Raw genomic sequence first — 16,705 nt, forward strand, 5'->3', positions numbered from 1 at the left:
TTGGGGATGGTTCAGTTTTGCCGAAGTTCTGACTTTGCCCAGGCAGGTTTTGAAAGCTGCCAAGTTCCCCACCAGGTTCGCCTCCTGGGTCCTCAGCAGCCTGCCTGCCAGGTTGCTGGGGGGGGCCGTGCTTCCAGATCCCATGGCTCCAGGAAAGCCTGCCCCACCCCTGCAAAGACTGGGGAGGCTGGGAGCTGAGGGTTTTAGAGATGCCTGTTTTGGATCTTGTGGTGCAGTAAAGGGTGCTGGGAGTCTGAGCAGTATCTGTCTGTGCAGAAAGGGAGGGAAGGTCCATGCAGAGCTAGCACCCAGAAGTCATAGAATCATAGAATATCAGGGTTGGAAGGGACCTCAGGAGGTCATCTAGTCCAACCCCCTGCTCAAAGCAGGACCAAGCCCCAATTAAATCATCCCAGCCAGGGCTTTGTCAAGCCTGACCTTAAAAACTTCTAAGGAAGGAGATTCCACCACCTCCCTAGGTAACGCATTCCAGTGTTTCACCACCCTCCTAGTGAAAAAGTTTTTCCTAATATCCAACCTAAACCTCCCCCACTGCAACTTGAGACCATTACTCCTTGTCCTGTCATCTTCTACCACTGAGAATAGTCTAGAATCATCCTCTTTGGAACCCCCTTTCAGGTAGTTGAAAGCAGCTATCAAATCCCCCCTCATTCTTCTCTTCCGCAGACTAAACAATCCCAGTTCCCTCAGCCTCTCCTCAGAAGTCATGTGTTCCAGACCCCTAATCATTTTTGTTGTCCTTCGCTGGACTCTCTCCAATTTATCCACATCCTTCTTATAGTGTGGGGTCCAAAACTGGACACAGTACTCCAGATGAGGCCTCACCAATGTCGAATAGAGGGGAACGATCACGTCCCTCGATCTGCTGGCAATGCCCCTACTTATACATCCCAAAATGCCATTGGCCTTCTTGGCAACAAGGGCACACTGTTGACTCATATCCAGCTTCTCGTCCACTGTCACCCCTAGGTCCTTTTCCGCAGAATTGCTGCCTAGCCATTCAGTCCCTAGTCTGTAGCGGTGCCATGGATTCTTCCGTCCTAAGTGCAGGACCCTGCACTTATCCTTGTTGAACCTCATCAGATTTCTTTTGGCCCAATCCTCCAATTTGTCTAGGGCCCTCTGTATCCTATCTCTACCTGCCACCGTATCTACCACTCCTCCAAGTTTAGTATCATCCGCAAATTTGCTGAGAGTGCAATCCACACCATCCTCCAGATCATTTATGAAGATATTGAACAAAACCGGCCTCAGGACCGACCCTTGGGGCACTCCACTTGATACCGGCTGCCAACTAGACATGGAGCCATTGATCACTACCCGTTGAGCCCGACAATCTAGCCAACTTTCTACCCACCTTATAGTGCATTCATCCAGCCCATACTTCTTTAACTTGCTGACAAGAATACTGTGGGAGACCGTGTCGAAAGCTTTGCTAAAGTCAAGAAACAATACATCCACTGCTTTCCCTTCATCCACAGAACCAGTAATCTCATCATAGAAGGCGATTAGATTAGTCAGGCATGACCTTCCCTTGGTGAATCCATGCTGACTGTTCCTGATCACTTTCCTCTCTTGTAAGTGCTTCAGGAGAGATTCCTTGAGGACCTGCTCCATGATTTTTCCGGGGACTGAGGTGAGGCTGACTGGCCTGTAGTTCCCAGGATCCTCCTTCTTCCCTTTTTTAAAGATTGGCACTACATTAGCCTTTTTCCAGTCATCCGGGACTTCCCCCGTTCGCCACGAGTTTTCAAAGATAATGGCCAATGGCTCTGCAATCACAACCGCCAATTCCTTTAGCGCTCTCGGATGCAACGCATCCGGCCCCATGGACTTGTGCATGTCCAGCTTTTCTAAATAGTCCCTAACCACCTCTTTCTCCACAGAGGGCTGGTCACCTCCTCCCCATGCTGTGCTGCCCAGTGCAGTAGTCTGGGAGCTGACCTTGTTCGTGAAGACAGAGGCAAAGAAAGCATTGAGTACATTAGCTTTTTCCACATCCTCTGTCACCAGGTTGCCTCCCTCATTCAGTAAGGGGCCCACACTTTCCTTGGCTTTCTTCTTGTTGCCAACATACCTGAAGAAACCCTTCTTGTTACTCTTAACATCTCTTGCTAGCTGCAGCTCCACGTGTGATTTGGCCCTCCTGATTTCATTCCTACATGCCCGAGCAATATTTTTATACTCTTCCCTGGTCATTTGTCCAATCTTCCACTTCTTGTAAGCTTCTTTTTTATGTTTAAGATCCGCAAGGATTTCACCGTTAAGCCAAGCTGGTCGCCTGCCATATTTACTATTCTTTCGACACTTTGGGATGGTTTGTCCCTTTAACCTCAATAGGGATTCCTTGAAATGCAGCCAGCTCTCCTGGACTCCTTTCCCCCTCATGTTATTCCCCCAGGGGATCCTACCCATCAGTTCCCTGAGGGAGTCGAAGTCTGCTTTCCTGAAGTCCAGGGTCCACATTCTGCTGCTTACCTTTCTTCCCTGTGTCAGGATCCTGAACTCGACCAACTCATGGTCACTGCCTCCCAGATTCCCATCCACTTTTGCTTCCCCTACTAATTCTTCCCGGTTTGTGAGCAGCAGGTCAAGAAAAGCTCCCCCCCTAGTTGGCTCCTCCAGCACTTGCACCTGGAAATTGTCCCCTACATTTTCCAAAAACTTCCTGGGTTGTCTGTGCACCGCTGTAGTGCTCTCCCAGCAGATATCAGGATGATTAAAGTCGCCCATGAGAACCAGGGCGTGCGATCTAGTAGCTTCTGCGAGTTGCCGGAAGAAAGCCTCATCCACCTCATCCCCCTGGTCCGGTGGTCTATAGCAGACTCCCACCACTACATCACTCTTGTTGCTCACACTTCTAAACTTAATCCAGAGAGACTCCGGTTTTTCTGCAGTTTCATACCGGAGCTCTGAGCAGTCATACTGCTCCCTTACATACAGTGCTACTCCCCCACCTTTTCTGCCCTGCCTGTCCTTCCTGAACAGTTTATAACCATCCATGACAGTACTCCAGTCATGTGAATTATCCCACCAAGTCTCTGTTATTCCAATCACGTCATAATTCCTTGACATCACCAGGACCTCCAGTTCTCCCTGCTTGTTTCCAAGGCTTTGTGCATTTGTATATGGGCACTGGAGATAACCTGCTGATCACCCCTCATTCTCAGTATGAGGTAGGAGCCCTCCCCTCACAGATGTTCCTGCCTGTGCTTCCTCCCGGTATCCCGCTTGCCCACTTACCTCAGGGCTTTGGTCTCCTTCTCCTAGTGAACCTAGTTTAAAGTCCTCCTCACTAGGTTAGCCAGCCTGCTCGCAAAGATGCTCTTCCCTCTCTTCGTTAGGTGGAGCCCGTCTCTGCCCAGCACTCCTCCTTCATGGAACACCATCCCATGGTCAAAGAATCCAAAGCCTTCTCTCCGACACCACCTGCATAGCCATTCGTTGACTTCCACGATTCGACGGTCCCTACCCCAGCCTTTTCCTTCCAAGGGGAGGATGGATGAGAACACCACTTGCGCCTCAAACTCCTTTATCCTTCTTCCCAGAGCCACGTAGTCCGCAGTGATCCGCTCAAGGTCATTCTTGGCAGTATCATTGGTGCCCACGTGGAGAAGCAGGAAGGAGTAGCGAACCGAGGGCTTCATGAGTCCCGGCAGTCTCTCCGTCACATTGTGAATCTTAGCCCCTGGCAAGCAGCAGACTTCTCTGTTTTCCCGGTCAGGGCGGCAGATAGATGACTCAGTCCCCCGGAAGAGAGAGTCCCCGACCACCACCACCGCCTCCTTCTCTTGGGAGTGGTGGTCGTGGAACCCCCAACCTCAGGAGAGCGCATCTCATGCCTTCCAACCAACGGAGTCTCCTTCTGCTTTCTCCCCCCAGACGTATCATCTGGTCCACTCTCCGCAATGGTACCTGTGGAGAGAACATGAAAACGGTTACTTACCTGTGTCTGCGTTGCTGGTACCTGGACATTCCCCCTTCTTCTTCTGGAGGTCACATGTTGCCAAGCTTCTTCACTGGCCTCTTGGCTCCGCTGTGCAACCTGCTCTAAATCTTTAGAGCTTTGTGCCCGTAGAAGCATATCCTGACTTTTGTCCCGAAAATCCTCAGATTCTTGTATGCAACACAGGGTCGATATCTGCTGCTCCAGACCTTCGATCTTCTCTTCCAAAATGGATACTAGCTTGCACTTTGTACAGACAAAGTCGCTTCTGTCCTGTGGAAGAAAGACAAATATGGCACATCCAGTGTAGGTCACAATAGCTGAACTCCCACCCCCCCTTCATATCACCTTCCTACTATGAGCTTCCTCAGAGAAGCTGGCAAGATGTAAGCCTCACTGGGCTCACCCCAGGCGAACTCCCAGGCAAACGCCTGCTGTGTGCTGCTCTGCTGGTTGGCCGCCGCTCAGCTGGTTCGCGGAGCTCTGGCTATTTTTAAACAGCCAGGCATCCCTGAAACAAACAAACAGACACTCCCAATACCCACTCCCTGCAGGCTACCACCCAATCAGGCACTCGCTCAGGCTTTCAAACTGCCCTCCCAGCAAACACACAGTCGGATACTCACTCAGCAAACACGCACTCGGATACTCACCAATCCCAGATTTCCTTCGGGAGGTTAGTGCAGAGGATGCTGTCTGGGAGTCTGGGGAATACCAGGGCTGCTGGGGCCTTGGGTACTGCTGTGTTGGGAGTCTCCCCATCGGGCTGTCTCAGAAGGCGCAGGCAGAGGGCTGCTTGAGTGTGCGCAGCCTGCTCAGCTGGCTGCTCTCCTGCCCCCCACTCACCCTTGGCTTGTGACTGGAGGTAGCAAAGGGCCAGTGCAAGCTGCCCTACTTGGCTCCTGTGCTGGAGGAATGGTCCTGCAGTCCCTTGCCTCTTGTGTTTGGCCCCAACATGTCCAGGCGGTGGTGTGACAACAGTCGAATGGAGAGCATCTGATTTACAACAGGGAATTCACCATCTACAGTAATATGTCCTTCGTAGTGCCAGCCCCCTGCTTCCCTGGGACTTGTGTAGAGCCTCAGGCATAGAATTCACAAGCATGACTTTTTCTGATAAAACCAATCCCCTAGTAGCCAATGGTTCAGGCCATGGAAATCCTGGCCAGGAGAAATAGACAGGATTAGCCGGGGGATAGGAGCCTCCTTGCCCCCACTGGGGATGCAGCAGCTTGGCAGTGACCACAGATGGTTCCTGTCCGACAGCCAGCCGTGCAGCAACCTGTGTGAAATGAGCTGCTGGCCCCAGTCCTAGTGGGAAGGTCCTGGGTGCCCACGCACAAAATCTTCACCATTGGCACTAACTTGCCATCCTTGCTGGCACTCCCCTGAGAGACGCTGAAGAGCAAAAGCCCGGCTGTCTTAGTGAAGGATCCCTTGCAATATGAGGCACAGCCCAGGCAGCTTCCATCAGATTCATGCATGCGATGGCAATGGGACCCATCAGAATACACAGACCATAATAAACATGAATACCAATGTAATGTTTTCCATACAGAGACCCCAAAGTGCCTTGCAAACAAAGGTCAGTGTCATGATCCCCATGCTACGGATGTGAAAACTGAAGGACCAAAATGTGATGAGAGAGAGAGATGACATAAGAACAGCCACACTGGCTCAGACCAGTGGTCCTTCTAGCCCAGTGTCCTGTCTTCTGACAGTAGGCAGTGCCAGGTGCTTCAGAGGGAATGAACAGAACAGGGCAATTATCGAGTGATCCATCCCCTGTAGTCCACTCCCAGCTTCTGGCAGTCAGAGGCATAGGAACACCGGGAGCATGGGGTTGCATCCCTGACCATCTTGGCTAATAGCCATTGCTGAACCTGTCCTCCAGGGCTGTCAGTCCTCCACCTTCCATCAGCAACAAATTCACGTCATTTGTTGCAGTTCAGTGATTTGCAGAGCTCTGAACATGGGAATGAGCTGTTAGTTGTCAGTTCTGAATATAGTGTGTGGTATAGACCATCTTGGGCATACTGCAGCTACCTAACAGGAAGTGCAGAGGCTAGGAGAAGTAGGCTAGGGAGAGACTTAGAGACAGACAAAGTACCGGGGCTCTGAGTGAGAGACAAAATCCAGTTTAACCTGTTACATTTCTGTAGTAATAGTTTAATAGAAGCAACCCTAAGACTCCCAGCTTCCTCAAGAAAGCTCTGCAGATGCATGTTCAGCGTATGGGTTTGTTCTGTGTCTGAACAGGGTTCCTTACTGGCCTTTATTGTGTATTTGTTTTTATTCCAAAGGGACATTCTGCGAGTCGGGGTCACTTTAGCAGGCCATCAGAAGAAAATTCTGAACAGTATCCAAGTGATGCGAGCACAGATGAATCAGATCCAGTCTGTGGAGGTTTGATGTTCACACGTCCTCACACTCCTCTTCCTCAAGGCCCTTCTCCCCTTTGCCCCTGTACGTCCAAGCTCCAGTTCTTGAGTGTTCTGCATTCACCAGAGACAGGCAGCTGCTCTAAGGATCATGACAACAGGAAGAAACATCCTGACAACAAAAGGTTGCCAAGAGCTTCTAGAATTTAAGCAATGGAAAAAGGGAACAAGGAAGACAAATATTTTGGGGGGAAACTATGAAATATTTTTTAAAAATAATAATAATAAAGCAATGGCATTTTTGAAAAGGGCTCTGAGATCCAAAGGGAGATAAAAGAGCAGATCCTTTCATTTTCTTCCTGCACAAGGCTGCTTCAGCAGGCCTCAGACACCTCTGGAGCAAAGAGACTTTGTCAAGGAGATGAAAGCCAAGTGAAGACATTGGAAGCGCTCCTCCGTTTCTCCCTTGGGATGGTGACTCTGGGGACATCCTGCAGCCAGCAGTCGTCCCCGAAAGCCCCCAGCTGGCAAATCACAGGGGGAGAGAGAGCTGAGAAGTTCTTGCCATGTAATGGACCAAGCGCATCTGAAAAGTGGCAAACTTTTGCAAAGCTGAAGATTTTTGTAAAATAAACAAACTGAGACAAGAAGAGTCTTTTTTTCCTGCAGATGAGAAGGAACCTTGAACCCACTGGGAGTGGGGGATGGGGAAACCAATCCTTTTTAGACCTCTTATTTTCGCTTGACATGGAACGGTTTAGTGAGTGACGCGTTTTCCAGGGGTCTTCCCATCCACCCCTCCAATGGCATCATTGTCTCATACATATCATATGCACAAGACTTTTAGTGATCGCCTCACTAGTTGCCAATGACCTTTTCTCAGAAGACTTCCCAAGTACAGTATGTAGTAGTTTTTGATTACAAATGCTGACGTGTCCATTTATTTTTCTGTTGTCGTTGTTTGGAGATTTGTCCTTTGACCTTGTTTGTTTACAACAATTTGTGGTTTGGGGGATGGATTTGGTTTTTTGGTTGGTTGGTTGGTTGGGTTTTTTTATGAAAAGGAACTGACATTTCCAGGCTTCGTATCTCTCAAGAACTTGAACCTTCTCCCTGTGGAAGGAGAATTGCAGCTTACCGACTAGACAATACGCCAAGGGCAAGATTTTTTATATTCACATTTCCTCCTGTTTGCTTGTTAGTTATTTTGTAATTTCCATTGCCTGACAGCTGTTTCTAGCTGCTGGGTGTTTGGCTGAAATAATCACCTGCCCAGCTGGGGCTGCTGCTGCAGGGCAGGGCAGGGTTATGGAGGGGTTTGTGGATGAGGAAAGAGGGGTCATTCCACAGCTCATGATCAGAGCCCTTTGGAGACGCAGGACTGTTTAGGGAGGTGAGACCCGAAGAGTTATGCTGGTCCTACCAGCTGTGAGAAAAGAAGGGGAGGGGGGATGCACTAAGGGCAGCCGCCAGTATCCTGGCAGAAGGTTTCTCAGAGTGGGGACGCTGTCACAGGCCAGGCTGTAAATCATTCACTGTGATACCTAACGCCATGTGGCTGCTCTCTATGCACTCAGATGCTCAGCCCCTGCCTCAGGAGCTGCTTCACGTGCCAAAGGCTTCGTTCTCAGCCACATCTAGGGGAGGCCAAAACAGCAAAAGCGAAAACTCGTGAACAAATAGGTCTGGCCAAGTGCCCACAGCAGGCAGGTCCCTCCCCAGACCAAACCAGCCGACCAGTCAGTCAGGGGGGTTATAAAGAACTGACACAGAGGCTTTAGTTACAGAACAAACCCCTGGACACTGGACAAATCGTAGGGCAGTGCATGAGAGCAAATGCTTGCATTTGCTCTTAGAGCTTTCATCATCCTGTGTCCTTCTGGGCATGTGCGGTGTCACTCGGCATTCCTCGGGCTGCACCCAGGGTCACCACGTCTTTCATGCAGGAACACCTTTGCTTTGCAGCAGGACAGGGCCTTGAAGACGTGTTCTCAGGGAGCTGGTCTGTGTTATTTTCCAGTGGCTAAAGCCAAGAGGGCAAAGCATGTGCTGTGAAGAGAACCCTATGTGTGGCTCACCCTCCTGGGCCACGCAGGCTTGTACTGGAGTCTTTATAAAATATGTAAAGCCCTGTACAAAATACTTAACGTTTTCCCCTTAAGGTTTGACTGGGAGACAAAACATGGCTGAGAGACAGGTCCCAGTGAGCTTTGGGTCACCCCTCTGCTCAGCTCTGTTCTCTCTGGTGTGTCTGGTGCACAGGTACAGCAGCGGGAGCCTGAAATGCAAAGCCTGCCTCTCAAGGGTCCATTCGTCGGAAATGTGTCTAGATACTGGGGCTGGTTTTTACATGGCCTGATGGCCAAACAATCACTGGTATTCTGGGGACCTCTGTAACTGGGCCAGGCCGTAGTTCTCAGTGACATCCGTGTCAATTCAGAGCAAGCGCTCTGAAATGAATGGCACCGCTCCAGATTTCACGGAGAGTAGAACTTGGCCCAGTCTCTGATGATTGGGGTGAGAAAGAAGCAATGGAAGCAGACTGAAGTAACGCCAGGCGTGCTTAGGCTCCTGGGGGCCCGGGGGTGTCAGCTGGCTGTTCTGCGTTCTGACACACAGTCCAGTCAGTCTTTATCTGTGTATTCAACTGGTGTGTGTGTAAACGGGCCCCGTGTTTAACAAGCAGCAGACCTGAGAACTGTGTGGTCTAGCGTTACAGGATTGGCACACAAGAGACAGTGTGTCAGCTGGAACATTCCTAGTGCTTGCCAGGGGCATACTGGGAAAATGGAGGCCTCCCTGCACAGACTGTGATAGATGGGTGAGCAGAGCAGCAGAGAGAAATGCTTCATTACTGCAGCTCTCTCTTCCACTGCAAGCGCTACGTTTTAACACGGGAGAGCTCATCAGTGTTGCCCAAAGGTATCGGACGAGGCTGCTCAGTGCCATCCCCAGGGGACGGACGCACAGGGCTGTACTAAATCGTGTAGCCATAGTCAGCCAGCTGCTATGTGCACAAGGCACGCTGTTGAGTGCGAGGAGAGCTGCCTCTGTAGAAAACCCACCAGCAAATTCCAATGGGGCAACCATCTGGAATGATCACATGATGCGCTTGCGTTGGCTTTCCCAGACAATGCTTGACTGTTCTGGGCCACCCATTACATGCTTCCATGAACTCAGTAGGAGTGATGGCCATGCTGCAGCCCTCAGAGTCGGTCACCTTCGGACAGGGCTCTGGGGATCGTGTCCACTGGGCGATGTTCTGCCTTGATGCACTAAACCTGCTCTTCACCCGCCAACTGGCATTATGCACATCTAACTGCCTGACCCCACCCACTGTGAAAGAAGGGATTGTACAGAGCAGTGGATGCCGGAGTTGGCATGGGCGGTGGCAAGGCAGAAAGGTGCATCGTCATTTCTTCCCCGGACCAAAAATCACACCGTGTCAACCCAAGAAGTGCATGTTTTCTGGTCTGTTAATGCCCGGCGTCACGGTGACCGCTTACCTGGGACGAGCGGAGAATGAGACAGAAATGGAAAGAACGAATAATGCACCATTTCTCTCTGCAGCTCTCCAGCTGAGAACATGAGGAGCCACCGTCCAACATTCCTCACCCGCCCCCTTGCCTGGTAATGCTTTCGGAGGTAGGGTCTGCTCCTAGGAAAGCAGAGAGCCACTGGGGTGACTTCAAAACAGTTGCATTTCATGGGTATAAAACATACTATTGTGAAACATTCTTATAGTGGCAAAAATCAGCTTCATACAGAGAGCAGGTAACAAGTGAAAAAGTAATGTGGACACTGTGACACAATGGAGTGGGGGTGTGTATATCTTTTAGCAATTTCATCTTGCTGAGTTTGTCAGTCAGCTTGTTGCAATTTGGCTGTTCCCCTCCAGCCGTCCAGCCCAGCTTCCAGAGCTAGGGTTCTCTTCCTCCAGCTTCTTACAGTCCATCTTCCGGCTGCTACGGCCTGCCTTGCATCAGTAATGATGGTGTCTGGCAGGAGAACTTAAGTTGGAATTCCAAAGTTATGTTGAAAATAGCAATAAAAATGTCAAGCAATGACCCACCCATGGTGTCGATACCATAACTGAGCAGCAAGGACCAGAAAGAGTAGGATGGAGGGTGCTGATGCCAGGGTACCAGAATCCCAAGGGTGTCATATTTAACAAGTTTCAGAGTAGCAGCTGTGTTAGTCTGTATTCGCAAAAAGAAAAGGAGTACTTGTGGCACCTTAGAGACTAATAAATTGGTTAGTCTCTAAGGTGCCACAAGTACTCCTTTTCTTTATATTTAACAAGCAACTCTTCGCTTTCACCTCCAGCTCTGTAAGTTGAATTAACGGCTAAGAGCTACTTTGGAGTAAAAGAAAAATAAACTCGGAAGCACTTTCATTATAGCTCTGCCATGAGCACTTGCTTCCTCTCAGCCACAGTGGAGGATGGAGTTATAGGGGCCGTTGGGGGTGGGTTCACCATTCAGGGATTCATCTTTTTGTCTCATGTCTCAAAGATAAGAAACTGTGGGCCAGATCTTCAACTGCTGTCAATAGACAAAACGCCATTGAAATCAAAGGGGCTGTGCCAACTTACGTCAACTGAGGAGTTGCTCAGTTAGGTTCTTTATGTATTCTGAGCACTCACCCACCAAATAGTGACCAGTAACTTCCAGTACTGGGGCACCCCCAGGAACTAGGTGCGTGTTGCTCACAACAGCATTAATTCATTGTATAGTGGTATCAGTTAATTGTCGTAGTGCACAAGTGAAAGGGCTGATTCCTGCTCTCCCTTACACTTGTACACTAGGGTAGCCCTGGTGGCTTCACTGGACTAGCTCAGATTTACACCAGTGTAAGCCAGAGGAGACCCATTTGCAGTAGAGCAGATAAAGTAATCACCAGTGCAAGGCAAAGAGGAAAGCAGTGATCACCTTGTCACTTACACAGTCACTGCATGGAAAACTATTGTAGAAGATCACAGTCTAGCTGGGGTGGCAGGAGTAACCCGCAAGGCTGGATCCATCTAGAGTGTAAAACAGAGCCGGGGAAGAGGGAGGAAATCACCAGTACGGGGTTGTTCCAAAGGTGAGGTATTTTTACAGCTGAAAGGAAGAGGGTGTTTTATCAATGTTTGGTCCTAAATATGGCAGGAACGCATCCACCCATACGGCAGTGCGTCTCTTGGGTCTGGGCTGTTCTGCCAGCAACAAGGGATCACGTCTGCTGTAGAGGTTAGCTTCGCTGGCCGTTCCTGGGGAAACACCCCAGAGAGGCTGAGGAGGGACAGCTTTTCCATTCCTCTCCTTTGCTCTGTATTCCGAAGGGGGCCTGTGTGGAGCCAGAGTCCTCACATTTGGAGAGCTCGGTTGTGCCTGCTCCTGATTCCCTGCCTGAGATCGGGCATCAGAGGAAGCCCGATCTGTGGCATCGTAATCATCTCCACAGCCACCAGCAGGTGCTTGCAGCACGAAAGTCGATGCTGACTTGGGCGAGTGGGGGGAGTGATGGTGCTGCAAGTTTCTCTCTCGCTCTGGTGTCCTTAGTAACAAATAACGCAGGGAGAGAACTAAAGGAATCCTACAGGGCAGGGTGGCAAGCGATTTGGAGCATTTCCTAGGTCGTCTCTGGGGAGTGCAGGGGTGAAAGATGGTCATGGAGGCAAAGCCCATCCTTCACCCATCACACAAGAGTGCCAATGCCTATCAAAGCGCAGCCCCTGCCTTGGGTGGGTGGCTGAGCTCACTGCAGAAGGGACTGGCCCATGTTTGCCTCTGTCCTATCGTAACCTGCAGCTCAGGGCATGAAAATGCAAAACGAGGCCTTGGGGGAATTCCTGAGGGAAGCAAGAGGCTGCCCTGTCAGTCTGTGTGTGACCTCCCTGGAGCTGGTCTGAGCCAGGGGCCCAGTCCAGAGAGGTGAGGAAGGGTGGGCAGTGAGGGGGTAGTATTATCATTGTGTCTCTGATTGCTGCACACAGATATTTTCTTTGGGATAGCTCTGTGTGCGCTTGTGCAGAGACCCCTGCAAGCTCCACGTGGCGAACCAGCTGCAGGCAGCGCCCCCATCTGGCAGGTTCACACAGGTAATGCTGCGCTGTCCTGCAGGGCGTGACGGGCTCACCCTGCCAGCTGGGGAGATTTGAAGGCGCCAGGCCTGGCTGCTGGGAGGCGGTGAGTGCTGGGGTGGAGCTGTGAGCTGATCTGGCACTGAACCCCTCCCTGGGGGAGGAGCCAGGGAAGGAGTTAGGGGACTCCTCGCGGGGTGTCACTTCTGCCAGATCCCATCTGTAGCACCCTGCAAGGGGCTGTGAGGTAGAGAAGGGAAATGGTGCTGCCTGCCACCTCCTCCATCTCCAGGGCAAAGGCTGGTGCCGTTTACATCCCCAGGCACTTTCTTGCATTTCCTTTTAGCTTTGACTGGTCCCGCTGTTGGGCAGTCTGAACCCCCCCCCCGCCCACCTGCCCCTGTCGTCACTCCAGCCAGCCAGGCACTGAGGTGCTGCCCAGCTGGGTGAGGAGCCCTCCTTCATTAACTCTGCAAAGCCCTGGCGCTGGGAGCGGTGGGTGGGAACAAACCTCGCGCTTTAACAGTGTTGCTAGCTCATGAGTTCAGTGTGAGTCTCACAATATCTGGTGGGTTTTTTTAAAGCCCCAGCTTCTGGAGTGCTGGGATTATGAGAGAATCTGGGCTTTCCTAAAAACAAAGGTGCAATTCCTAGCTTTTATCTGTGGAGAAGCATTATGACAGGTCACCCCAAAGCCATGGAGAGAGACCCCAAAGCTGTGAAAAGGGACCTCAAAGGCACCACGCTAGCAGGCAGAGACAGACCCAGCCCTGAGCATTTATTCTAATCTCAGGATTGCTTAGGGCCCATCTCATGAGGTTTCACCACTTGGGACTGGCAGTGCTACTCCAGCAACGGGGACAGGTGAGCTCTGCCTGGGACCATCGTGCCCAAGGGAATTGGGCAGGGCGGGTGGGGCACCAGCCCAGGGAGTGGGCAGCACAGCATCCCTAAGCAGGCATAAAGGGGGTCTGGTAGGAAAGGGTTTTTCTTTTCTTAAGGAAATAATTTCTAAGGGGTGAGGGCAGAGAGGGCCAGTTTGAGCATGAGGTGGGGCTCCCAGTCAGGGAAGGGGTGAGCAATTCAGAGTGACACCCCCGACCCCCAGCCATTCTGACATGTCAGAACTATACAAGGGACTGGGTAAACCTGGACAACAAAATTCAATTAAACTTTTTTCCATTGAATAATGGGGTGCTCCAAGGAAACTTACTGGTTTCAAGAGAAATTTTGTTGTGAAGGTTTCTCAGGTCTAGGGTCCAGCTAGATATGAGAGCGAGTGAGTGACACCCCAGAACAGCCAGTACCCCTCACCTAGCAACTGGGAGAATAAGGCAGAACCAGGTTTGAAAACAGCTGTCCCACAGCCCAAGCAAGTCCCTAACTGCCATTTTATAAGGGCCTCATTTACATTCAGAATTGGAATGAAATCAAAATTCGAACCCCCAAAATGTCTTGCAAAGCGGAGTGGTTTTCTGCCCAGCCCAGTGTCTGAGGCTAACCATGAGTCTGGCTTCTCTGGGGTGGATCCTCTGCCACCGAGCTCCCTGCAGCTCTGGAATCAGCTCCAAACTTTTCTCTGCCTTGGTTAATTTCTCTTTATGGCCTCTCCTCCCTTTATAGCGCTACCACAGAGTACACAGGTGTTGATGCAGTTCAGGCCAGGCCTGCACACCGCTAGGAAAGCAGATGGAAGAGTGAAGCCAGGTTGCTTTGCCCCTGAACCATAACAACCTCCGTGCCCTGGCTCCCTGCGCTGCCCATCCTCTCTGGGAGCATGTTGCCCTGGATGACGGGTCTGCAAGGAAGCTTAAAGGGGTGTCAGGATAGCAGGGCTGATGCAGCTTATTTTAAATATTATGCACCTGTTGGCCCTTCGCAGCCACTGCTGTGCCACAGGGAGGGGCCCTATCCCATCAGGCTCCCCATGGACAAATGAGCAGATTGTCCCAGCCACCTTGCAAACAGTGATCCATGTTCTTGGGAGATGAATTATTGAGCACTCCCAGCTCTGTAACATGGGCTTCTCCTGCGTGACCCCAGCACAGCTAAGCCCTCTTGCTTCCCCACCGCCTGGTCAGGAGCAGCGTGTGGGGAGCAAGCATGCTGCAGGACTTGGTTAGTCCCAGGGTGAAGGATCCTGGGATCAGGCCCTGCATGCTCGTTACTGTGGGATGGGTCGGTGGAAAGGGCAGCTTGCTGGCCGAGCAAAGAAGCACAATCTGTGTGTATTTTCGGGAAGTGATGCAATCCGTTCCCTGAGCCCAGGAGAGTGGGGAGCAGTGCGAGTGATTTAATAGTTAAACCTAGGATTAGGTGTTAGGTCCCTGGGTCTTGTCCCGGCTCTGTGACCTCGTGCAAGTAATTTCTCCTCCCTGTGCCTCCAGAGTGCATTGAGCTTAGTTAATTAACCATGTTCTTTGCCATCTTCCATTAGATGCTTTAGAAAGGCAGAATATTGTACTAAGAGCCTTGACTTGCTTTGTAGCAACCATCTTCTAGACATGAGCACCTTGCTTTGAGCAGCCACAATTCCTGCTGATCCCAGTGAGAGCTGGGTTTCAATGCACCTCTCAGGGTGAGGCCGTCAGACTTGTCTTGAATGGTCCCCAGCAAGTATTGCGGGCTCCAGAGGGCATCGTTGTTCTCTGGGATACAGGTGAGGAGCTCAGTGAAGGTGAGCAATAATTATGAGCCTCAAGACCTCAGTGTAACGTAGAGTGGGCTGGGTTGGGTGACTCAACGTCCTTTTCTGTAGCACTAGACACAGTCTCATATCTCAGTGCGCGTCTGAGAAACCGCAGAGAGCAAACATCCCTCTCCATTTACCAGAAAGGCAGCTATTGCAACCAATATCATTCCAGCAGAATCTGCAGCTGTCCCTGCTGCTGGACTTCTGCGCCCAGAGCCAGGGTTGGCAATGCAGAGGGGAAACTACCTGCCCTCATATAAGGAAATCCTTCAGTGCATATCTAGATAACACCGTAGGGAGGCGAAGAGCCATACGGTAGTGGAAAGGCTGGCTGAGTGTAATGGCAATGTCTCTGCTTGCCTGTTAGCATTTACATTCAGCAGATGCTTCCATATGATCCGTACTATGCTGGGGATTTTCCCTTTCAAAGAGAGGTGCTGAATAGCTCTAACCTGTGATATGTTTGAAAGGCTTACGAAGAGGTGCTGACATTATTCCGGAACAAGGTGTTTGTGGCTGAAAGTCCATTTTGCTGTGTTCCTAGTTCATCTGTTGGCTCACAAGGTGGTTAATAGTCTTTGTTTCATCACAGAACCTCATGGCTCGGTGTGCGAAGCCCTCACTGGGAGGGAGAGGGACCCTTCGACTGCCCAAGACAAGTAACTAATCAGTGTTCCATCTGCCCATTAGCCACCCAACATTTGCCTCATGGAGTGACCTTGTTATCTGGTGGGCCCAAGGGGAGTCCCAATCCTGATTACTTGCTCCGTCTCGCCCTCGTACATTGGCTGTGGCCCTGTGGACAATGTAATGCTTTTCATGACAGTATTTGTATTTTTTTAAACGTGAATGGGGAGATAGCGTGCAGGTCCTTGTAACACAGGGGTGTGTGTCTTCCATTCCGACCAGGGCTTCCCCTGGCTTCGTCAAATATCTTTGGATGTTCCTCAGAAAAAATAAAATAAAATAAATCGGATGTATTTATAAACGAAACAGAAACCTGCTGCTCCAATGCCTTTGTAGGAGTATTTTTAACAAAACATTTTTTCAAAATAAATGTGAATTGTAACGTTTGAAGCATTTGCTCATGGTTTTCCTTCCTTGCTGCCTCTTCCAACTTTTGCCCTCCTCAGTAATATTGCTCCAGTGTAAATGCTGAACTAGGAAACCACAAAAGGTATTGGTCCATTAAGGAGACACACACAGAATGACTGCACACTGCATGCCTGGGAAATATCCTTATGATCGATCGATAGATTAGATTAGATTAAATTAAAATTAGTAGCACCATGCCCTCGCCTAAGTGTAAAGTGATGTAGGCTGTTCATTTGACAAATTCTACTATTTTCTCTGCGACTTTTCCACAAACAGACTTTGATTTTCACAAATTTGTTTGTTACTCTGGAATGTGCCACAAACCCTTTATGAGAGTTTGAGTCAATGGATTGTTTGTAAACTAGTGACTTTGACAGCTCACTGTTCATTATTCCTGGTATGCGATTGACCAGTTAAGTCACATGGAGGTTCTGCTTCCTGCTGGGATGACTGAAACATTTATAAACAGCAGGAGGAAAATCAAGGAGAGCCCAAACGGTCTGAGT

At 50.4% G+C, this 16,705-nt stretch overlaps 1 protein-coding gene across 3 annotated transcripts in view; it reads left to right on the forward strand.

Moving 5' to 3' along the window:
• The window catches only part of EPHB2 (EPH receptor B2), a 167,517-nt gene extending 156,916 nt beyond the window's left edge, over positions 1-10,601 (forward strand). For 2 of the 3 annotated variants that reach the window (XM_027820662.3, XM_027820668.3), the window contains exon 15: positions 6,271-7,287. In XM_027820662.3, the coding sequence (XP_027676463.2) occupies positions 6,271-6,379 (109 nt within the window). In that variant the 3' untranslated portion in view covers positions 6,380-7,287. Of the gene's footprint in view, positions 1-6,270; positions 7,288-9,918 lie in introns of those variants that run through there. The other variant, XR_006286457.1, reaches the window with a different exon arrangement.
• The last annotated feature ends 6,104 nt before the right edge of the window (positions 10,602-16,705 follow it).

The sequence above is a fragment of the Chelonia mydas genome, chromosome 18 (genome assembly GCF_015237465.2).
Source record: "Chelonia mydas isolate rCheMyd1 chromosome 18, rCheMyd1.pri.v2, whole genome shotgun sequence".
Taxonomy (NCBI): domain Eukaryota; kingdom Metazoa; phylum Chordata; order Testudines; family Cheloniidae; genus Chelonia; species Chelonia mydas.